The sequence below is a fragment of the Zosterops lateralis genome, assembly GCF_965231275.1.
Source record: "Zosterops lateralis genome assembly, chromosome: 2".
Lineage (NCBI taxonomy): Eukaryota > Metazoa > Chordata > Aves > Passeriformes > Zosteropidae > Zosterops > Zosterops lateralis.
The window spans coordinates 30853674-30878430 of NC_139763.1; the positions used below are offsets into that span (position 1 = coordinate 30853674).

At 41.1% G+C, this 24757-nt stretch overlaps 1 protein-coding gene across 1 annotated transcript; it reads left to right on the forward strand.

The window, feature by feature from the left end:
- Positions 1–5022: 5022 nt before the first annotated feature.
- Positions 5023–24430, forward strand: CREG2 (cellular repressor of E1A stimulated genes 2; the record flags this gene model as incomplete). Its single annotated transcript, XM_083881505.1, has 4 exons — positions 5023–5421; positions 7496–7665; positions 19022–19135; positions 20859–24430. The coding sequence occupies 4 exons, from the start codon at positions 5023–5025 to the stop codon at positions 21004–21006; spliced, it is 831 nt and encodes a 276-aa protein (XP_083737631.1). The 3' UTR covers positions 21007–24430.
- Between the last annotated feature and the right edge of the window lie 327 nt (positions 24431–24757).

A 24757-nucleotide genomic window follows, 5' to 3' on the forward strand; every position in this document is an offset into this window, starting at 1 on the left:
GTGAGTCATGGGCAAGGCATTGATGGGCCATGAGCAGAAGACAGCCCAAAGGCAGGGGGGCCTGGGAAAACACTGCCCCACCTGGTTTCAACAGATCATGAAGATGGTGATAGAATAAATACTTTGTGCACATCCTACACTGAAAACCCAGGACATATGCCCATTGCAATGCCTTTTTCAGGGGTCACCAGATAAGACCTTGACCCAGGTTTGGTCTGTGTAAAGTGATGTACTTATAAATATGTACCAGTTTTGAATTTTTTGTACCTGATCACAAGAACAGAACCAGGCTGATTAGAGTGAGGGATGAGGAATCATCCCTTTCAGAATAAGAGAGAAAGGGTGTGAAATGTGAAATGAGGAGTATGAGGACTTGGGAAAAGGTATGGATGAGGGAAGGACACAGTGAACAACAGAGAAAGCATAGAAGTTTAGAGATCAAAGGACCCAACAGATGATGGATTCTACGTGTGCAAGATTCTAATAACTGGGATGAAAAAGAGATCCTAGTAAGCACCCGTTGTGGTTTAAGTGCTTACAGTTTGTGATGAAGTCAAAAAATTTGAACCTACGTCTCAAAAGGGCTTCAGGAGCTGTGAGTGAGCACTTCTGCCCACTCATGTTCTTCAGATAGGTGGTAGCTCCCACCTTGACCTTCGCAGGTTCTTTCTTTTGTATATCAACACTGATGCCATGTGTTGCTGAAAAAACAGTTGCCAAAAGCATCTCTGTCACCCACTGCTCTGTATTGTCATCTCTGTAGATCCTCTAACAGGATTTCCGTTGCATGAGGATTTTTGTTCTGTGACTTCGACCACCAAAAATCATCATCATGCTTCCAAGAAACCATCTGTCCCTGCTCTTGACTAATCCCCTTTTGGCCACAGCCCATTCTGTTTGGTATCTAAACCCTCAGCAGCCATAGCAGCATCCACCAGCCACACTGCTGTTTCCTGGACCACATTTCTGCTGCCTGACATATTGCTCAGGTTTATTTCATAATTTTTGCTTTTAATTCCTTCACCTTAGGTAGGCTTGGCAGCTTTCTGCAACCCAGAGCTTTTCATCAGTTCCCATCCTCCACTCCATCCATTGCCAGCACCACCCAACCTCCGTAGTTTTTAATCTTGTTCCACAAGGCATTTCTGTGCTTTCTCTACAGCCTGTTATGCTGTGGGGAAAAAAAAAAATCTGTTCATCGCACCTCCACACTCAGCTCATTGAAATTAGTGCTAACTGCTCAGTCTTGCTACAAAACCCTGGAAAAATATGAGGGAGGACTGGTAACAGAAATCAGAAAAGAATCTCCCAACCTTACCCTGATATCAGCAGCACCAATATGTGTGGCTTAGCAGATCCCTTCATGATCTTTTAGTTATCACTTTCATTCTTCCTTCTCCATCTGTTTCTGGTCTTCCATTCCTAACTGATGCTGAATATAAATTAGACTCCTCAGCAGAGAGACCATTTTTCCCATTTATTTTGAACAGCACAATAAATTTATGAATCTTACCTTTAAATATAGTTTAAATAATTAATACATAAAGTTAATAAACAGAGTTTATACTCCTGAAGACAGAATATATTCCAAGTTGGTGGCATCTCCCAAGGAAAACATTGTTTTTATATGGACAAATGTAGAGGGCAGGGAGTGAGACAGTAGAAGATTTGTACACACTGGCTTAGCAGGGAAGTGTGGCAGATGAAATGCTACAAACAAGAGCCAAACAAACATAATATGAACTCGGAATCTATGAAACCAGTGACAGTAACAGAGATGCTCAGAACAAGCCGTAATCTATAAATGTGCAGCTCAGAGAGCATTGGCCAGATCTTTATTCCTTATCACGGAGCTTGCAGTTGCTTTCTCTCAGCATGAATAGCATTTTTTTCATCTAGAAAATCCCATTCTAGGCTTCTGCTTTTTGTTCACTTGTTACCAAATTAAAATCCTATTAAACTGCACACCTGCAGTGGGTTTATCTGCAGAGCACTGTGCTGTAGCTTTTAATCCAATTCCACACCTTCGTAACATACAATATACTGCAAATCAGGGCACGAAGAGACTGAGGGTGTGCTATTCCTAGCTCTGTTGGCAGAGAGCAAATCAAACACTTTGATTTGTTAAAAAGGGATTAAAAAAATAGGACATAGTTAACTACTTGGCTTATAGGAACAGTTCATCTGAGTGGTCTGTATAAACTAGGATACAGAGATCAAGTGAAATCATTAACTAAAATGACCAAAAAATGAGGGCAAAATCATGACCCTGATTGAGTTCAATGTCAAAACTTCTGCTGATTTTAAGAAAGCTAGAATTTCAGCATGAAAAAGCAGTCCCTTTCGGGAGAGACACGGGCTGTGAGAGTATTTGTTTTGAAAATGAATAGAAGGGCTTACAGCTGATACACAAAGTGTGAGAAGTGTGAATGACATATTCAAAGTGGATATGCCCTTCTGTCAGACCTCTGCCACCCTATGATGAACCCCAATATGCACTTCCTCTTGTTGGGTTTATTTGATGTAAAACAAGGCTGGGTATCTATAAATACCTCAGGTTCAGCAATTAAAAATAAAGAATAATTTTTGTTCAGTGAAAGGAGAAACAAATTATTTACAATTCCTACAGTCAAAACATTTCCATGTTTCTTTTCTAATTTTCAGCACATCCAGATAATTTAGGAAGAGAAAATTTTTATATCATGTACTAAGTTGGATCTTCAAGCTGGAAAGGAAACATTTGTTACTCAAAAAGATGAACTGATATTTTTTTGCCTACAATGAACAGCAGATCTTCAGAGAAAAGCATCCTGACTATAGCATTCTATATGTTGTGCCATTCTTACTTTTAGATAGAAATTTTTAAGAAATACTGTTTTCATTCTCTTAAACTTCAGATCTTAAATAATAATAAAAAACCCCACTAAATGCAAAACTAGGCTGGCAATGCAGTTATTTTGTCATGTGATTTGACTTAGATTATTTGAATAAACCTTCAGAAGATAAAGGTGAACTACTTTTGGCTTTAAGTATTTCTTGTATTTTTCTATTGTCAGTAAAGCTGAAAACCTCCCTGAGGTAATAATGGTAAATTTATCTGGAAGCTACAGCATAAATGAATGACTCTGTGTTAATGCTGCTTTATGTCTACAGTGTTTAATTTAAAAATTTAAATTAAATAAATTTTATATTCATTTAAAAATGAATATAAAACCTAGCACTAATTCCTGTTTTAAGAAATTCCTCCTTTGTTTCCCATTTCTGCAGGATACAAGAGTCAATATCTCATATGTAATTCTATTCATTAAAATAAAATAAGCTGTATATAATGTTATTATTTTATTACGTTCAAAACTAGGTTGTTTGGGCTTGTTCTGTAAGTAAAGCACAAGCAAAGACGTTTATAAAGAGAAACCTTGGCATAAATTCATAGAAAACAGTAAATACAAACTATGAGATTTGTATCTTGCATGTATCAGATTGTGTGAGGAAATTCCCTGGAACACCAGGAAAATTGAGAGTTTTTTTTTGAAGAGCATGCCTGCAGCAAGTTCTCTGTGTCTAGTTTCTATTTCAAGAAGGGACAACTGCTTCAATATTTTAAGAAGGGACATATCCTGAATCAGAGAAAAACACTTGTCAGGAGCTTGGGAAGCTTTCACTCATTTTGGGTTTGGAAATCGACATTGATTTTCCTCTTGCATCTTCATTCTTCTGTCTCAGCTCAAGCACTGAAGTAGGAATCAATTTTCAAAAGTGTGGTACTGCAGCAGACATAGACAGGACCATGTGCTAAGGGAAAAGGTAGTCATGTGTTCATTTCTGCAGACTTTGATGTCAAAATTACATTTTCTTGGGAAGTATCTTCACAATCAGAAAAATTGATTAGGGTCTTAAGGCCCATTATACCCATTTTCACTCTTCCTCAGGTTTTTATGGTGAAGAAAAAAATGGAACAGGGACTATAGGAAAAAATATAAGCTAAAAATACTCGAGTGTTCTCAAGTCCACTTTTATTTATAAGAGCTTAGATTCTAGATTAGATATACCTGTTCTCATGGCACAATTAAGCAGAAGTTGTATCAGTAGACTGATCTTGGAATCTGTTGTTCACAGATACAAAAAAGTAAGATGTACCTGAGAACATCTTTTAGATGTACCTGAGAACCTCCTGACAGGCCAAGGCTTCTATGAGATTCCTTCTTCCCTGTCTCCTATTGAACCTGTGTTCCTTGAATAATTTGCATTAATGCAATGAAAGTTTAGAAGCATATGTTTTAAAGAATTACAACTTTGAGCTGCCATATTGAAGAGGTCTACTGCCAAGAAAGGAACTGGATGCATATGTGCCTTTATTAAATTGGGCTATTGATATAAACTCATATACATGCAAATCTTTGCCTAATTAAAACCTCGCCGGGAAAACGTTTAATAGCAGCTCCATGTATTTGCATATCAAAAACTCATTCTTGCAAGCACCAAACTAATTCTGCCTGCCACCTCAGACTTGGGGTCTTGCTGTGACTCGACCCCAGTGCCCAAACGAAGCTTTCCCGGCAACGGGAGGGTTCACATGTACACTCTCCCTCGTGGATTGTCTCTTTCTTTAATAAACGGAGAGGTCGCACGGCCTCCGCCCGGACAGCTCCATCTTTCTGGTTTTGTGTGCGTGTAGAGAAGCGAATCCGTGAGATCCCCGCCGGCCCGCGCACCTGAGCCAGGGGCTCCAGCAGTGTCCCAGGTGCCGGGCAGGCGCCAGGCAAAGGCGAGGTCCCCGCACCGTGCGCTCCGCCTGCGCTGGAGCCGCGAGGGGCCGCAGAGCTGCGCGCCCGGCGACCCCCGCCGCGGGGGGCTGTGCCTGGGGTGTCCCGGCGGGCCGGGGGCAGGACACCGGGGCAGGACGCGACTGCGGGCGATGGGAGCCGCCGGCGCAGGGCGGTGGGCAGGGGGCGGTGCGGGGCGGCGCGGGGCGGGCGGCGGCCGCGGGAGGGCGGTGCGGGCGCGGCGGGCGCTGCCGCAGAGATGCCGGCGCGGCGGCCCTGGCCCTGGTGGCTGCTGCCCGCGCTGCTGTGCGGCGGCGCCGGCGGGTACGTGGTGGTCAGCTCCGTGTCCTGGCCGCTGCCCGAGGGGGGGGCGGCGGCGGACGAGCTGCACAGCTCCTCCACCGAGGAGGCGCTGCCCGCGCTGCTGGAGGAGGCGGGCGGCCTCTGGAAGCAGAGCTACCCGGCCTCGGCGTACCGCGAGGATGCGGCGCTGCGCTCCGGGCCGGCGGCGCGGCGGCCGGGGCAGGGGGCCGCCCCCTCCAGGATGTTCTCCTACCCGCGGGAGGGCGGCGGGGCGCCGGGACGCGCCGGGACCGCCCGCTTCCTCGCCCAGCACAGCGCCTGGGGCTTCGTGGCGACGCGGGCCGCCCGAGGAAAGGTACGGTGCCCACGGTGCCCGCGGTGCCCGCCGGACGAGCGCCCGCGCCCCCAGCGAGCCGCGCAAACCCCGGAGGAGAAATCGCGCTCGGAGCACGGGGAGGGAGGATGCACGCAACAACCGCACCAGAGAGACACCAGAAAAAGCCAAATCTCTAGGCCAGAAGGCAGAGCTGCATCGCAGGCTTTGGAGAGGGGCTGTTTCAGGAGAAGAGGAAGAGAAGGAGGAGAGCCCGCTGGGCTACCACAAAAACTGCCCGTCCGTCCAGCTAGATCAGTTTAAAGGGTGATTGCTCTGACAAGAACATTAAACAAAATAGCTGGGCTGTACCGGGGTCATTATTTTCTCCAGCTTTAAAATATTTCCTTTTTCAAAGTGAAACGTTGGGAAGAGACACAGCACCCAGTACCACTCAGACAAAAGGGGAAAAAAGAGAGAAATTTTTAAAAAGAATAAAAATCTTAGCTTTCTGTTGAAAGTAGTCACAGATTAATCAGTTTCCAGTTAAATTTAGAAGCACCTACGTTTTCGGGAAGCTTGGCTGACTTAGTGTCAGTTAATGTTATTGTGAAATACAAAGTAACAGATTGAAAAAATCTAGCATTAAATGAATTTGTATGTAAAGAGAAGAGGTTTGTAATTCTACATCAGCTTTTGGAAATCCTATTAAACCATATGATTGTAACTCTTTTGATTTACGTTCTCTCCAGAAACCCTCAGTGTAATTACAGCCATAATATAGTCTGCAGTCATCTGCCTCTAAACAGAACACAGAAGTAATACAGAAAAATCTCATTCATAATAAAATCTGAAATTCAAGGGGTGGTGTTTGCTCCTTTGAATGCTGAGCTATGCTGCCTGTGATCACAATTATTTTTAAGAATCCAGGGTAATATTAACCTTGCATGACACACTGAATGTTTTAAGCAATAGGAACATGTCCTGCAATATTACTGAGAGCTTTTTTTTTCTTTAAATTGTAGCTCTTAATAAACAAGTATTTTTATTTTCTAAGTTATATAATATCATTATAGTATTACTTCTAAGTAAACCCAACAAAGACCATAAAAAATTTAAAGCATAAAAAATTTGAAGGCATATAAACATTAAAAATCAGACAGCATGCTACCCAGGTAACAACATCAATTAAGTATTCATATTTAATTTAACTTTGCTGTAAAAGATTTAATGTATTGACAGATAATTTTACTGTTTAACATCTAATAGACATGAGGAAAAAATATCTGAAGATGTGAAAAAAAGGAGTAATTAATTGAATATCTGTCATTGCTATTTATAATGGGACAAAAAGCATAGTAGGAATATACTTTATTCTGAAGCATATTAATGAGTGTCACTAGTGGGCAAGGACGTTTTTGCATGCCTTATAACCACTGTGTGTACACAGGTCAGTGTATGGGAGAAAATCGGCTGCTTAGTGTCTTTTCTCTGCCATGGGAGGAAGTTTTACTTTGGCTGGCTTGGTAGTTGAGACATGCCCCCCATCAGGAATCCGATGTTCCTGCCCAGGAAGCTGAGCTGATGTCTAGTTTGACTTCAAACACAATTTTAGCTCAAGTGCTTTCTTGTTTATGCAAACCAATGCAATCACATTGCAAGTCAAAACCAAAAGAGGAGGCAGTATTAGAGTAAAAAGCAGACTGAATCAAGGCTAACTTAGGCTCTATATCCTTTTGGGTTTGAGGAAAGGTACCAGCAGCAGTTTACAGTAAACATTTCCTGACATCAGTGGCAGGAAAAAAAATATTAATGCACTTAAACATTTTTAATTTGGTAGTTCCTTTAAGCTTAGTGGAAGAGAAAATGTTCTCTACAGTGTCATAGACAGGACTAGAGAGAAGAAATAGAGGAGAGATCTGTTTTCATAGAAGCATGATAGATCTAATTTAGAGGAGATAGATCTAATTTAGAAGAAATGCTGTCTCATGATGACAGCAGAAAATGGGAGCAATGGGGCTGGCTGTTCTCTCTGCTAGAGCCTTTGAGGGAATCCTCTGCGTTGAAAACCATCTATATGCAAAGATGTCACCTGTTGCTTATTTGGATTTTGCAGATCCAAGGTATGCCCTATGGGAACTGTTTACTTCTCAGCGATGGTCCTGTCAATAACAGCACTGGAATCCCTTTCTTTTACGTGACACCAAAGGATAACACTGTGACAGATCTTCTGAAGAATCCCATGGCTTCTCTGACCCTTCCAGAAGCAGATGGAAATTTCTGCAGGTAACAGTTTTATCTGCCTCCTACCACCTTCAGTGAGAACAGAGACCTCAGAACAGAATGCTGGGTCCCCTCCTTCAGTATCCTGCACTTTTTTTTGACTCTCATGATCAGCAACATTCCTATGTTTGTTTGTTTGTTTGTTTGTTTGTTTTTACAGTAAATTCCCCTGGTAAAGCAGAGTAGAGAAAAGCAGAGGTGTCACTGAAGAAAATTGTAGCATCAACAGCTGGAGTGGCTTTCACTCTTTAATCTCTTTTTGGAGGTGCCTACATAAAATCTAGGTGTTTAACATCCTATAGTAGTCTATAGTGATCCAGCCAATAAAATCCATAGAGTTTCAGAGGCTATCCAATTCAGAGTAAAGCAGGGATCTTTGCTCTGCTGAAAACCCTGAAGAACCTGCTGAATGCCTTAACAAGGCTCCAGCTCTCTGGGTTCTGTAAGAGCATTTCAGACTCTCAGTTCACAAGTTATATGCTCAGGCCTGTGACACTCCATCAGATTTTCACCTCTTCAGAGAATATGATTGAATATGATATCTTTGCAAGTTCTTTACACCTTGTATATCACACTCAGTAAATGACCCCTCCCAAATAGAGAAATCCAGGTCTGTGGTTTACCAATCTACATCCAGTCCCTGGCTCTTCTCTCCAGAGACACCAGTGAGTTGACTTCTTCTTAATCATGTCACAGAATCTTAGAATCACAGAATGGTTTGTGTTGGAAGAAACTTTAAGGGCTGTCTAAGTCCAAGCCCCTGCCATGGACAGGAACACCTTCCACTAGACCAGGTTGTCAAAACTGAACCCAGCCTGGCCTTGAACACTTCCCAGGATGGAGCATCCATGGCTTCTCTGGACAACCCGTTCCACGGTCTTACCACCCTCACAACAAAGAATTTCTTCCTAACATCTAATCAAAGTCTACTCTCTTTTAGTTCAAATCCATCTCCCTGGAGCCTTCTCCAGGCTGAACAACTACAACTGCTCAGCCTGTCTGTAGGAGAGGTGCTCCAACCCTGTGATCATCTTTACAGCCTCCTCTGGACTCACTCCAACAGGTCCATTTCGTTCTTTGCATATAACGAACAACTTCAGGTCCCCAAAGCTTTACATGTGTAAAATGTATGTATGTAACCTCAATTATTCAATTTTCCCCTCCATTCTTGTCTCATTGAAGAAGATATATCTCTACCATATGCTTGTTTACAGTCAATCATGTGGCAAACTTGGCTGGGTCAGCCTTGTGTGAAGTGTTATTTACAAAGGCCTCTTTACGTGACGAGGTACATGACACTGAAATTGTGTCAGACAGGACTCTGCTACCAAAGCAGGTCTTAGCTGACATTGCAAGGAGAGAGAGAGAGAACTGGTAAAAAACAGACTCCTTCAGAAAGAAATGGCATTAACAGTTTTTATTCCAACTTAAGGTCCTTATTGGGGAAGGAGAGGTTTTATCTTCAGACAAGATTTCCTCAGCTCTCAAGCCTAATAGCTGAGAAGAACCCTGGGAAAAGCAGAGAATGACAAATATAAAACATGAATGTTACACTGTTTTGTATTTGTCTTCAGAATATATTGCTTTCTAGAGAGTTATATGGTGGAAAAATTAAATGTGTCTTAGTCTGAAGCAATAAAAGTAATTTCAGGCTGACATCCTATTCCCAAGGAATGGAAATCATGGCTTCCTCTTACAATGTCAAACACCTAATAGGAAACTTCTTTCACCAACATTTGTTAAGGTAATTCAATCTTGAACACTTGAGGAGGTCAGTAAAGTAGTGAAGTTAACAGTGGAATGGTTTTGCTTATTGCTTAAATATTTTCATTAAATATTTTGGATTAATAATTTAGAAAAATAAATATATCTGTTCTTTCATTGCAGGCTTAATGGCATTTATTCCTGCTTTCTGACCTTTTCCATTCAGTCTCATAGTAAACTTACTATTCAGTCCAAGTGCTTAAAAATATACTTTAAGTCCTGTGTCCTACTACTCAATGCCCTATTTTCAGAGGCCCAAGACTCAGAGCAGCTTCCATTGATGATAAGTGGTAGTGTTGAGCACTTCTGAAAACCACATACCCACTTAGGCACTTAAGTGTGGCCTTTGATCCCTGACTTTAAACAGCCACTCTTGAAAGTCTTTGCCTCTTATGGCTTAGCAACATCACTGCCTGATTTACCTGTTTGGGAAGTGACAATTCACCAACAAAAGAGAAATGCATGATTTATAGAAATATGAAATCCATATACACCACAAACCTTTGTGGATATTTATTCAATGTCTTTTTATTACATCACTATTAATTTTCAAATCCCTACCCTTTTGATCAGTATGCCAGATATTTGCTGCTGCTTGTTCTGCAGCCGGGGCAACCTGGATTCTGTCATTTGACTCTACAGTCCCCTCTGCAGCCTGAGACTCTGCTCCCTGGTGAAAAGAGCTCTCTGGGGCACCACCAAAAAGCTAAACCTGGATTTCCAAAACAGCTTAGTCCAAACTAATTACCTTTTGCCACATCTCTACTCTCCCTCCCTACCACCAGTCATGTGCTACCCTGCCCCCATCAGTTCTGGGCTTTGCCTCAGCCTGAGCAGAAATATAAATGTGAAGAAAATTACCCTGACAGCAAGAATAAGTTTTTCTGCTGGTCCTTCTTCTTTTCATCCTGTGGCCAGTACTGCTTCTGGCCATGCAATCCTACCCCCTCCCTCCAGCTGACCATATGGTGGGCCTATTTTAGCTCAGTAACCCAGCAGAAACCTTTTGGGTTTTTTGGTTTTTTTTTTTCTGGATGAGATTTCTCCTGGCTTAGTAACTTGAATCAGCTCCTCAAGAATCAGAGAAGAGCAAAGGAGAGGGGAAGGGAAAAGAGAAGGTGGTGGAAAATAGAATATTCTCATTTTAGAATGTAACCATACTCCAAATATTGAGCTTACTACTGAATTGAGTACACAGGCGCAGAGTTTGATCAGTGCTCCATGCATTATTTATTTTGTTTTTACCTTCAGTTTCTTTTTAATTATTTCTGAAGTTCTCATCTGGAACAGATGTTGGCTGGCATTAGTGCAAAGGACAAGCAATATGGACACTGAAAAGCTGGGTCCTTCCTTGAGCTCCAATTTTTGGTGATATGAAATGTGAGCAAGCTTTGAGGCTGTCTCTCAGAAGGGAAGGGTATGGGCACTGGACTTTACCTTTTTTATCTTCCCTTCTCCTGTGACCAGAAACTAATGGTCAGAAATTAATGTGTGTTTTAAACTAGGAATCCATGAGCATTTTTTACATTTAAAAGCAGCAACATCTAAAATTGCAGCCCAGCACACCACCCTACTGACTGTTACCCCACAGAAAGGGCCTCTGTGGGCAGTGTCACACTGAATAAAACAACAAGGTGTCCAGGCCCTGCTGCCAGTGCTTGGGGTGGCCTGTCCCCAGCTTCAGGGTGCACTTGACCTGTTTGAGACAGACAGGCTGCTATGCAAGCAGCACACAGCATCCTCAGTGCAGAGCTTCATGTGGTGGCTCAAGTTTGGTATAGCAAAAGTCTTTTTTACTAGCACTATATGAGAGGTAAGACCTTTCACTCTGTGAGACCTCAGATCCTGCTAGTAGTAAAGTGGTATCTGTGAGGTTTTCTTTGCAAAGAAAAGCGTCATTCCTGTCAGACATTCTCTTCAAGTGCATCATTAATTGTTTTGGTTTCAAAATAATTATGTAATATAGCTAAATGAATAATATTCTACGTGAGAAAGTTCATGTCCTTGTATACTGGCAATGCAATTGTAGCTTGTTTTCATGTGAAACTTTATTAGAATCCATTATTAATCTAGTCTGAGTTGCAAGAATCAAAATAAATGTGAAAGCTGATCGGTGACTGTAGCCAATGCTCCTGGGAGTATTTGGCACTCTCCTGAAAAATGCTGGTGACCTATTTCATGAAAAAGAAATCTCTGGCCTTTAGAAAGAAAACATAGCTGACATTTCAATGTCTTCATGTACCTAATGAGTTTCAAGTGACTTGTGTGCACCAATTTGATATTAAATTTATTTAGTAGCAAATTTCATTTGTTTTGTTTCAGAACAGACTCAAGTTCCAAACCTTGACAATAAATATTTTCCCTTTCAAGGATGTGAGGAATACAGACTGGCCTTTATGGTGCTCCAACCTCAGTATTTAATCAGCTGAAGAGAAAATTTGAAAACCCTAAACTAATAAGAAAAATAACATTTAATATTGAAAGAAAGAGAGCTGCAATGCATCTGACTATGCACTAATCACAAGACATTTTAGTATTGCAGCTACAGTTTGGATTCCTCATCTCTGACCTAGAGATTGCCATTTCCCAGAGGGAGATGGGCTGCCCCTCTCTGAGAAGGCTCTGATGAGAGGAAGCATTTGTTAGCAACTACACAGCATTTTATCTGAAGGCTGATAAATGGATAATAGAGGCAAGAAAAATTAAATGGTTCAGGGCTATAAATAGACTAAGCTGGTATGTCTATGCCACTGACAAGCTGAAAAGATTGAGTTCCATTCTTGCAGCTTTCAGAGGGAGCAAGACCAAGCCCGACATTAAAGAATAGAGCAGCTATTGTTCTAAACGCATTTCACAACACACAGGCTGCTCAGAGGATTCCTCTTTCCAAGTAAGCTCCTTAGTCTGCCTCATTACAGCTGCAGCCTGGAAAAAAGGCAATTAATTTTAAACATGTGTCAACTCCTTGACATCAGGTTCAGCACATTCATAGGGACACACTGCAGCTTTCTTACAGAAAGAGCAGTTAGATGGCTGCCATGAACTGGTTTTCATACAAGGGAAAAGCAGCAAGCTTTGGGGTCAGCCCACCTTTGCTTTTTTCCTGCTATTAGTTGAGGATGGTGTTTCAAATCTACACTGCAGACCGTGAGGGATGTTCATGAATTCAGATTCCCCTTCTAATTTATGATCTCCATCAGAGCTGTTTTACCCATCATGCTCATCTGGTGCTTGAAGTATCAGATTGGCATTATCAGGCAGATGTCTTCAGTGGACATAAGCTGACTCTGTAGGTTTCCTAAATGCTGCATGGAAAATATTGACAGGAAGTTTTGAGCCAACAAGCCATGAGAAGAGAAAAAGAATTTTGTGGGTCTGGGTTCCTGCTGTGTGGTGGATTGCCGGCATGCACAAACATCCAGCTTCATTCCCTGGCTAGTCCTGACGGACAATAAGCCTGCCATGGGTGGAAGGCACAACCCTTGAGATGTCATATGGCCACTCAACATATAACTGCTGCTGGGTTTGTAGAGTCACTGTTGTTAATACAAGGATTAATATAACAAAGAAATCTGGTACTGTACCTTCACACAAAGAGAAATTATGCATGCAGAAGACAAAGGCTGAATTCAGACATCCATCAATTTTTGAGATCCACCTCCTGATTCTGTGGCACAGACATATTTCTAGTTCTGATATTTATATTGCCCCTTTTTAGTCATGTGCAAATAATTATGTCAGTAGCTGTTCCTAAAAAATCTGCATTAAAAAAAAACAACGAAAAATGAAGGTACCAAATTAGAAAGTCAAACATGAAACCTACTATCATCATGACCCAATACACACATTACAATTCTAAATTACTATTTTTCCTGTATTCTTAAATAACCAACTTCCTAAAATCCCTTTCTAGTGAAATAGTGTTTCTCTGAGTCTGTTTACAGAAATAGCTGATGCTGTGATTCTTTTTTTTCCTCCATGAATTGTCTATGGTTAAAAGATATAAAAGCTTCCTGTCTGAAACACAGAGTTCAGCTGAAGAAATGCATTGTTATTGTCAGTGGAGAGAGGCAAACAGACTGGTTTCACATAACACATTGTAATAAAAACATTTTAGGAAGGATTATCTTCTAGAAAGAATGGAATTATTTAAAACATTAAAACACATACACTAGGAGCACAGGTTCACTTAGATTAATAGAATAGCCACAGCACCAATACACTTTAGCTCCCTGACTTGACTTCAGATTCAGAAGACCTCTTCCAAAAGCAAAGATGTTCTAACTAACTTTGCTGGCTCCCAAACATGGCTCACAAATAAATTCTTGTCAAAATCAGAGCAGGGCAGAACTGCCTAGCCATATCCGGTTGAAGGCCAGCAACAGCTTTTCAGATTATGAAATTGCTTTCAGTGGAGATTTTGTTTGACGTTCATGCCATGCAGATTAGCAGCACCAATACATTCTTTCTGCTTTGGAGGCTCTGGTAGTTAATGGTGAACAGATGAAATGAATGAGGAGAGTAACTTACTTTTCAAAATTAATCACATTTATGATTCAAAATTACATGCACTTTACAGTAATTCTATAAGGACAGAGCATTCCCTCCCTTCCCTTCTATAGATTTTAGGGAACAAAAATCCTATGATGCATTTTATATAGTAGAAAATAACTCTGCCTTTTCACCTCGTGCCCAATTTGGGGCTATGTGAAGAGGAGCCCTGTGCAGGGTGTGACAGAGTCACCTACCTTGCATCCATGGGAGGTGACAGGGATGAGCTGTGTCAGCAGCCAATCCTCACCTCCTAATTACATGGGTTTTCACAACTGCTACTGTGCTTAAAAGTAGAAAAAATGTAGGAAAACAGTTCTTTGGGGCTTTCTTCTTGGCTCTCTGTCTCTTCTGTAATAGGAGAAAGCTCTTTCCCAACTTCTTTTCTCTTCAACTCCGAAGAGGTAGAGGGATAAGAGGAGTACTTTCTCACACGGTAGTGAGAAATGTGTTCAGAGGACATTAGTGTAACCTCCCAGGGAGGATGGAAGGTCTTGTTTCCTCAGAGGGTGGAGGAGAAGGATGTCAGCTCCTTTGTGGGAAAAGGAGGCTGGGGAAGAAGAAAAAGAGAGGGATTCCTCTGCACAGACTCCTGCTTCTACACCCAGACTGGAACAGTACTGAACCCTCCTGTCTTTCTCCTACCAGTTCCTTCTTGGGAGTACCTGGCTTTCCTTCCCAAGTGCCTTCCAAACTCTTAATTTGCTTTTCCTGTTGATCTCTGGCAGATCAGTGTCACCTCACTAATGGATTACAGAGGCTGAGAATGAAGATAATACTCAGGGATATTTTGGTCAGAAACCAGGAGACAGAGCATCATCAGTCAAAGCAGAGATCTCAACTGTGAAAGGGAATCCTAACCAAGTCCCAACATCATCATCATCTTATGTGCCAACAGAACCACAGCAACCTGAAGTATAGGTTCATGACACCTGGACTTGGAGAGCTGCTGTGTAAGAACCTTCTAATTAAACTCCAAGAGATTGCTAGTGTAGTAAACAATTTAATGAGTAGGTGGCAGTCTTTACTCTGAACCACTCTTGAACCAGGACCCAGAAATTGCGGAAGTCTTACATAGTAAAATAAGTGGGACACATTCATTAGCAGTGTGCTTTGCAGCATTGCATTTCTGTTGGGAAATACTTTTCACTTGGATGCAGGCCTCTCCTTAAGCTCAGTAAAGCTGGCACCTTTGTAGGTGATGTCATTTCACACACTTGGAAGAAAACTGCTTGGACTGGGTCAAAATCTGCATACCTACTTTGCTCACAGTAAGCAGAGGAAGAGGAACAATCAATTCTTCTCTCTTCACAGATCAGATGAATAATTAAGATGATCTCTTTTAATGCACTGTTTTCTTATGAAATGCATAAACTGAATCTTCTTCCATTTTAATCTGGCCTTCCTATTTTTCTGCTACAAAGTATATGTATTTGAAATAAGCATGAAGAAAGAGAATGCGTTCCCTATTGCTTGGTCTTTCACAGTTACCTTCTTTCTCTTCCCCTCAGCTCACATTTTACTATAGCATTCATGAAATCCTCTCCCTGGAGACAGAGGGCTTGATTCTGGTTAAGACCAACCACCTGAGAAACCACCTTGGGTTTCCTTAACAGAGCAACAGTGTCACCATCTCTACCCCTGACCCTGCCTCCCCCTCATACCCAGTCAGCAGCACACAAATGTTACATAAAGCTCCTCTGCATCTACCTGTTCTTGTGCCAGCAAAGATGAAAACAACTCAGCGATTGAGAGCTGAATATGTATTTATACAGAGGCAAGAAATGTCTAGTGAATGGATGACTAGACTTCTACAGATGCAAATGAGGAATGTTTTAGTAAATATCCCTTTATTATCTTTAATAAAAATATGACATAAATCCCTGACTATATCACCTTGCTCCAAGGAAACAAATCCTGCATTTGTATTAGTTGCACTGGCAACAACACTGAAAACTCAAGACCCATTCAGTACATTTAGAAATGCTAGCCCTAAGTTTACTGGGTTTTGATGGTTTAAGAAGTATAAAAGTAATCAAACATCATTAGGGAAATACTATGCCAAAAAACAGAAATGCAGAAACAGATTCACTTCAGAATATGAAGGGTTCCTTTTAAAAATAAAATGTTAATGCTAATGTTAGATTAGAATACAAGGTTCCTAATCTGAAACAAAAAAACCTATGATAAGAGGCAGACCTGAAAGCAAAACGAACAAAGTAATAACAGTGTGCTGAACTCAAATTTATCATTGTCCTGTTCAGCTCTTCCAAAACCTCACCTAACACAATCTCAACAAATAATTTGTTTGAGTCATTTCCTGGAAAAACAAACTGACCCTCCAGAATATTATTCCAATATGCAAAATTCAGTTTGAACAATTTTTACTGGGAAGATAGAATTACATGTGTCAGTCAGTGTAGCACCCTGGCTCACAAGAATGTACAGAAAACTGTAAACAGAAGAAGCCAGGGAAGAAAAAAAACCCCAAAACATAAAAAAAAACTTATTCAAGCTATGGATGCACAGTGTGTGGGCTTTGCTGCAGCCAAATATGTTGTGAGCAGCTTTTCATGTCAGTTGGGGAAGAGTCACATCAGACACTAGTCCTATTAGGCAAAACTTTCTCAGCAAAGGCAGGCAGGGTTCGCTGCTTAACCATAGCTACATCAGCTCTATTGCCTACTCAAAATCAAATACTATGCTTTCAGAATAAATATGGGCTTGCACAAAAACACCAAATAATTGTAATCTGAGAAGGTCAGACCAAAACTTCTCACTGCTCCTGATCACATCCAAAATCCATCACCTTGATCTGCTCTGTGAACACAGACATTTAATAACAATCCCTTTCAAAATCCTCTCTTAAAGTAATTAACCACATAGTACCTAGGAGCTGTGTGCAAGAAAGACACTTGCAAATATTCCTGTTTTTCCTGGCTCTTCAGTAGTTTTATGGTACTGTTTGGCTGTGGAGGAAATTATATCATATATTCAGATGCACAGTTGTTTTAAAGCAATTTTCTGAACTGAATTTCTGCTCACAAGAAGTCCCTTTCCTTCATCAATATAAATGTTAAATATATACTGAATATATAAACATATGCAGAGGGCTATGGGTAGGTACAGTATTAAGCATAAAAGATAACAATAGATCAGGAGATTGCTTCAAATGGACTTTAACACTTCACCATCCAGGGCCAACAGTTGCAAGAGTGTGAATGTGCACTGCCCTGGCTGCTGGACAGGCAGACCCTCAGCTGACACCCTCTGCATGTGGGATTGGCTCCTTTCTCTTCAGCTGTATTTCACTGTATTTGCCTTTATTTATTTATGTTTTGGTGAGTGAGCATCTCACTGGGCCATGGATGCCGGGCAGCCACACAACACCCAAAGCCTATGCAAAAGAAATGCCAGGAATTACAAGTGTCCCTGGGGCATGGAGCTGTGTTCCTTAGAGACAGGGCACTTTCAGGCCACTGGAACCCAGACGTGAAGTGACAACATCAGCAGGCACTAGGAGTCAGTGCTGAGGATCTCTGGTGTACCAAGTTGATAATATAGACAAGTTTGTACTCAGCAGACACATTCATAGAAATAAACCCATTGTCTGGGCATGGATTTTCAGGTACTTAGAACACCACTTTTATAACTTTAAAAATTGTACCAGAGAAAATTAGACCATTATAAATTGATGTGGACAGAAAGTTTGAACCTGATCTTTGGCCTCGACCCTTCCTCCTATCAGTAAGCATGGGAGAGGAGAATGAATACAAGTGGAATTTGTCCAAAAGTCGTTAAACTGAACATTGGCTTCAGGCACCACTGCTCCACACTGAACAGGACACTGAAAAAGTATCCTTGAGATGATGTGACTGCAAATGGCACTTTGGAGGTCAGGCTGCAGACAGTGGCAAGAGCTTACCGGACATAGTCAAGTATCAGTCAGCCTCCTGTACTTCCTTATGTATCTCTGTTCATTATCCTCTTTAGAAAAGCAGATATTTTATCTAGTGAGCTACACAGTCTCTCATAACCATCTGTGGAGAGTCTGCAGGTGTTAAATTAACTGTGGGAGGATGCCCATATGTTTCCTGCATACACTAGACACACATTGAGAAATATAACCAAAAATTAAGCCATTGCAGGCTGCACACAGTTAAGGCTAAAGGACTCAAGCCAAGATCTTTAAGTAAATTGTACATGGATGAGATGTAATTTAATATGATTAAAACACAGTGAAGAAGAAATGCAGCTTTCATTTCCTAGTGTAGTTTCTTGGGCTGACATGGGAACCATGGTTCCCTGAGACACTAAGCAGTCTCAAACTGCTGGTGATAGGACTTTGGGCTGCTCCGTATTTGCCAGGTCAAGCCTTGCAGTAATTTCATAAGCCTTTTATTTATTTTTTTTTTTTTTAGTTGGTAGATTTACTTATGATTTATATCCATGCATTGTATATGTCAGACTCAGCAATTGCCCTGCAGTTACTAATGGGAGTTATTTATTATTACTATATACAAAGAGTCAAAAAGTAACAAGTACCTTCTCTGTCTTATTCTGAAAGCAATTGGAGACCTTTTTTATTTGGTGTAAAGCAGTTGAAAAATGGGTAAAAATGAACAAGGATTGATTTTCTAGGATAAGCACAATGAAAAGATCTTATGTTTTACCATATTCATACTCTTTTCTGTAGGCATAGGCACAGACTAACAATCTCACTACTTCTGCTCAGAATCCTGAATACAGGTCTGTACATTTGTCTGGGAATACTGCCATTTTCACATTTTTTTACAATCTAATATATACTAATCCAATTTTTGTGAGCATAAATTAAGATTAAGCAACTATCTACAACAAAGCTGTGTGTTTGTTGAGTGTTCCTTGCAGACTTTCCCCCTCCACCTGACAGTATAGCTGGGAGTAAAGAAGACCCACAAGGCTTGACAAAACTTTTTATGTGTGAACAGGAGTCCACACTTCTACAAAAACCCTTAAGAAAGAAAGCAAAGTATTACTCATGAGCATTTTTCTCTATTCACAGAAAAAACATAATTGATCCAGAGGATCCAAGGTGCACCAGGCTGACTCTCATGGGACAGATGGTCACAGTGCCTCCGGAGGAAGTAGAATTTGCCAAGCAAGCAATGTTTTCCAGGTCTGTATCTAAGAGGCACATAGTACAGTGCAACCCACGGGTTTGAGACAAATACACAAATGTGGCAGTTTGGTACAGAAAATCTGAGAAATAACAAGCCTGACCTTTACTTTGGGGCCATGAAGAATGTTGGCTTCTGTGTGGTTTGGAATGACAGACCTTTTAACTCTTGAGGAAATGAAATATGGAAATGCAGTTAGTTATTGTTGGACTCTGGTAGGGCACATGGTTTATAATCTGGGGATTATGAAGATACGTCGCCTGGTTCCAAGGAGAGATTCCGTAATTCCATGGTGTATTTGTTATCTTTAATGATTCTACCCCACCTTATGACAGGTAGTGGACTCAAAGACAAAGCAGAGGTCTGCTGCCTTTGGGCTTACAAACATTTTCAGGGTGGAGTTTACAAATTTAATTACATCTCCTAATATCCCAGCTGCTTCAAAGCCATAGTACTTACTGAACAGTCTCCTTTGAACAGCTGCAAGCGCAACCCAGATGTGTAGCACACACACAGGGTGTGCCCCCATGCCCTTCAGTGGGTCTTCACTGTGTGAAAAGCCTGAACCTTAGCTGGGGCATACACCTCCCACATGGGCTGCCAGGGATTGTCCTCCAGCTGCACCTTGCCTAGTCAGTCAAATGCTGCTGGGAAACTGGGATGAGCATGGATCCAAAACAGCCCAAAGATTATATTCTTTCTGACCTACAGGATGGGGTCAGGATGGGACACTCGTCATTGTGTGCCATCAATAGCAAAAATGGGACTATGAACGGATGGGGCCATATTGACACACAAGCCGTCTTTACAAACTTCACAGAAATTAGATTTCCATGTGATCCAGAGTCCACCAGCACCTCAGCAGAGGATGCTTTGCTGTCAGGGTGCAAGAACCAGAATGAGGGCTGCTGGGGCACATCCAGTGCCAGCAGCATCTGACACCACTTACCAACCCCAGAGTTACAGCTGCATCAAAGGGACATCTCAGAAAATGGTAGGAAACGCCATTTTCCCAATGAGAGGGAAACCAAGAGGTTGCCAAACCAAGCACCTCTGCTGCAGGGTCCTCTGCAGGGGCACAGGAGCACTGAGCCAACCCTGCCAGACTTGCACCACTTCCTGCCCATGTTCCTGTGAACAGTGTCTTGAACTGTGGTATCCACTCTGTGCATCGCTGCTGAGCTTCCCACAGCTGCACTTGCCCGGGGCCTGGGGACCAGACATCTGCACCCAGTCACAGAGAATGCGTCTGGCCTAGCTGTAAGGGAGACCAGAGAAATGGCAAACACAGGATGAAAAGGCTATGCTCTACCTGCTACCAGTTTTATTAGCCCTCCCTCCATACCACAATTGCTACCAAAGATGTAGTATTTTCAGGACACTGTTTCTTTTAAACAGATACCAGCACAACCCTGACATACATTCAAAGAGTCTTCTCTAACTATTTTTCACTTACTCAGAGACCAAACAACATCTACCTTTAGAGACAGGGTTCTGCAGTGGGGGAAGGTGGTGACTGCTGGCTGCCTGTGTTGCAGTTCTCCCCAGACTGGGGTGTGGAAGATCATAAACCTTACAGCAAGGAAGAGCCCAAAAGATGAATGGTGGTGTTCTCATATCTCAGGTTTCACTCTGGCTGAGCACACTGAAGAAAAAAAGCAGACTATGCATATGCTTTGGCACATCTTTTAATATTTGTTCTGCTTTTCTTTGTCCTTCCAGGCATCCAGTGGTAAGAAAGTGGCCTCGTAGCTATGAGTGGTTCTTCATGAAAATGAACATTGAACACATCTGGCTTCAAAGCTGGTATGGAGAAGTTTCTCCCATTGCAGTAGAAGAGTATTTAAAAGCGGTTCCAAGTAAAGGATGATTGAATGGGCTTTAAGATAGAAATCTCCTGAGTTTTCTTTCCAGACACTTTTAAAATTTCATGGTAGATGGTTTCTTTACAGTGATATTTTTCTTCTTCTCCCAAAAGGCTTCAAAATAGCTCTGTCCCACATGGAGCAGAGTGAAAATAAATCAACACAGACTTTCAAATTATAAAGGAGAGGTGGATATTAGCCCTACCCTGCAATGTACAGACTTGTCATTTCAAGCAGGCAATGCGTCATCTGAATGCTGTTTTTAAAATGCTTTGTATCTGTTTGTTTTGACTTCTATTGCTGTGCACCCACAGAGAAACTACACTATGTACTAAATATAATGTTCTGATTTGCTGAAAATGCAAATTGCCTACTCACAACCCTCTATGCATTGTAGAGGCATTACTGCTGCTTGGTCTCCCTTGATTTTTAAGTACTTTACAGAAACTTAATAGCTGCAAATTTAGGTATTTAAGTTTAAAAACAAATTATTTGCCAAAGCTGTCCTCATTTGACAACTTCTCTTTTTTATGTGTGCTTTTCCCTAATTAGGTAATTTGATATTTCACTTGGAAATTGAGTAAAACTTCTCTCTTTAGCAGAAAAAATGTAATCAGTTCAAACAACACAGCTCCAATGTAACTTGTTTCTGACACAAAGCTGGTTAAACACATTACAGGCCAAAATCAAATCAGACCCACAAGGATTATCTCAATACGAGTATAAACATTCTCATAAGAATTTAAGTAAATGTTCTCAGCTAGCCTGTTCCTGTTGAGACAGGAAAAGTATTTTTAATAGCCTGTAGTCCCAATTTTTTTTGCCTCCCTGCTCCAGTCACTGCTTTATTTTTAACTGACTTGTGCAACTGATTTTTCGTAAGCCCTCACTAACTCACTGAGGGGTGGAGCCTGTCCCTTAACTCTGATTCCTCCCCAAGATTTAAAGGGCTTGTTCATGCATTTATTTTTTAAAGAAGCCTTAAGATGGTAGGTATTTCAGGCCATGAAAAACTGCTTTTCCTGGTGTAGAAAGTGCAAACTTTGTTGCAAACACATCATGTACAGGCTTCTCATGTGATAATTCCAAAAGAGCTGGAAGATATTTTAATCGCTGTCAACTCTTTCTCTAGATGTCCTACTGGTAAACTTATTCTGCAGTTCTTAAGGTTATCACAGAAGGAAAATTCCCATGGCTAACCAGCCAAGTCACCACACAGTTTGATATGGCTGCACTCCCTGTTAGATTAAGAAGGAGACACATTGAGATGGGGTTTATGTGCCTGTGGCGAAGGTCTTCCGGCATCTCTGGGAGTGGACTTGACCTCTGGACATCATCTTGCACCACGTCTGGGCTGGGGAGGAGCCTGAGTGCCTGAGCAAGTGCTCTGAGCTTGTACAGGTTAATCCCTGGGCAGAGCTCGGAGGCAGCTGCGTGAGCTGTGATCAGCTGGAAGCCAATTAAGTGTAGCTGAGCTTATTTTGGCTCAGGCATGGAGAGAGGGAGTCATTCCCAGAACAGCTGGGCACCATGCTGGTTTAACTACAAGGGGCCCCAGGGTGCCCAACTTAGCCCTAGGGTGAGTCCCTGGCCCCAGGCATCACTACTATTCCTGATATTCTGTAAGAAGCTGAGGCAAATGATGGGGGGAAACTTTGTTTCAACACTCACTATGCTTTTTTATTCTTGTCTCATTGCCAGAGACTTTTGCAGAGGTAATTACACAAAAGGAGGAAGTGTCCTGCTTGAATCTATTTCCTTCTTTTTTTTTTTTTTTCTTGGCAGATGAGCTGCATTTTCACATTTGAGTTTGCCCCAGAATCTTGCATTGTGTAATACTGAAGCAAGATGACCTGTCCTATACAGATTGATAGAATACCATCAAGTGAAATCCTCCTTGATTTCCTATAATCTTTGTCCACTATGGATTTGATGACTTTGTCCATTAGGATTAATGGGACTTTCAAATCTTAGTTTATCAGGAAGAATACTTGTCTTCGTAAGATTATTTCACAGGTGTTATATTTCTGTGAAAGTATAATTACATATTTCCTTATCGCAGTTCACTACTATTCCCAGAGAAATCTGAAACCCCATTCTGTCCCCCACTCCTAAATACACACAGATTTAACAAATCCAGACTACAATCTTAATGTTTAAACAAACTGAAGAACAGAGGAAGAATTTTAGAAGTGCTACTGTTACTATCCTCTCAATTTCATTCACATCCCCTGGCAACAGTGACATGGTCCTATGTCCAATCCGTTACCTTATTAACAAGCCTTGAAGGAGTAAGGGATTGTGTCAAGAAGGTTCAGAAGAGCTTTAATGGTTTAAGAAGTCAGTATGTACTAAGAAAGGTTTTGAATTTACAGCACCCTAGTTGTTATAGGCTGCCTCCCTGCACACACAGATCAATTGGAGTAGCTCCTGTATTGTAAAATGACACATTCATCAAGAAGCTTTTCTGTATGGACCTGCCCTGAGGCTCTTGACAGAACCTCAAAACACGAAATGCTGGTTACATGTAAAGTGACAAAAGGGACTCATGAAGAAATGCTGTCTTATATCACCTGTTCTCATTTCATGCTTCTTTCACCCACCAAATAACTACTATGAGAGTCCTTGAAAGTCTGTAGAAATTAATCAAAAATACAACCTGCAGATTTTTAATGGAACTTTTGAGCCAAAAAAAAAAAAAAGGGAGGTGATAGTAGTTTGCTTACTTGAGCTTCGTATTATTAATAATAGGCCCGTTCTAATTTTTCTTTAAACAGAAAAATCTCTCAAGTAATATTGGTCATCACATGGTAAGTGATGTTTATTGAAGCTTTTAATCCAGAATTTTATCTGAAATACCACAATAAAAACCATAGTTCCTTAAGACTGTAGAGTCTGATGTTGCTTCAGTTCAAGTCAATAGCAAAAATCCTGTTTTTTGTTGAGCTTTAATTATTGGATCAAACAAGCATTTTCATAAGTCTTGATAAGCTCTTATGTATTTATTAATCATTTCAACTAGCTGGTGTGTAATTTCCATGTGTTCTGTATTTCTATTATTTCTGTAGCTTCCCAAAAAAGTTTGTTGTGCAACATGTTTAAAATTTTAACTGTGGTCTTGCAATATTTAAAAGATGTATTTAGTCATTTCTGTGTACTTGCTGAAAAAAGAAAAATGAAGTTGAAAAGTTGGGTTCTCACTTCTTGCTAATTTGGGCAAAAGAAATGCATGTACAAGATTTAGGCACAGCTATTTTGAACTGCTGTTCTTATTTAACCAAAGAATGCTCTGTTTCTGATGAAATTTTCATCACTTCAGTGGTTGAAATGCAACCTGTCTCATTTCTGGATGTGTATTGCAATTTGCAATGTATTTTGAGTTCTAGAAATACTAAAAGTTGTTAACAAGTTGTTGAAGAAGAAATACAAATAAAATAAATTTCAAAGCAGAAACCGTATAAGGATATTCTTCAGTACAGCATTTGCCAAAATAACCCACATTGTAATGGCTAAGAACCATTACAATTTCTGTCTGATCTGAACATCTGTTTTGGTTTTTTCTCCCTGAGTTTTCCTGGACCAAGTTAATTTCTTTCAAAATATTTGCGGGAATTGAGACTCTGATCTGCCTTTTCTCTGGGGAGAAAAGTCTAGCCAAGCACCTTTTATCATTCCTTCATCTTCTCATTATTGTGTTCTTTGCTTTCACTGTGGCAGTTAAATGTCACTCTTAAAGTTCGTTCTTCTTTTCTGCAC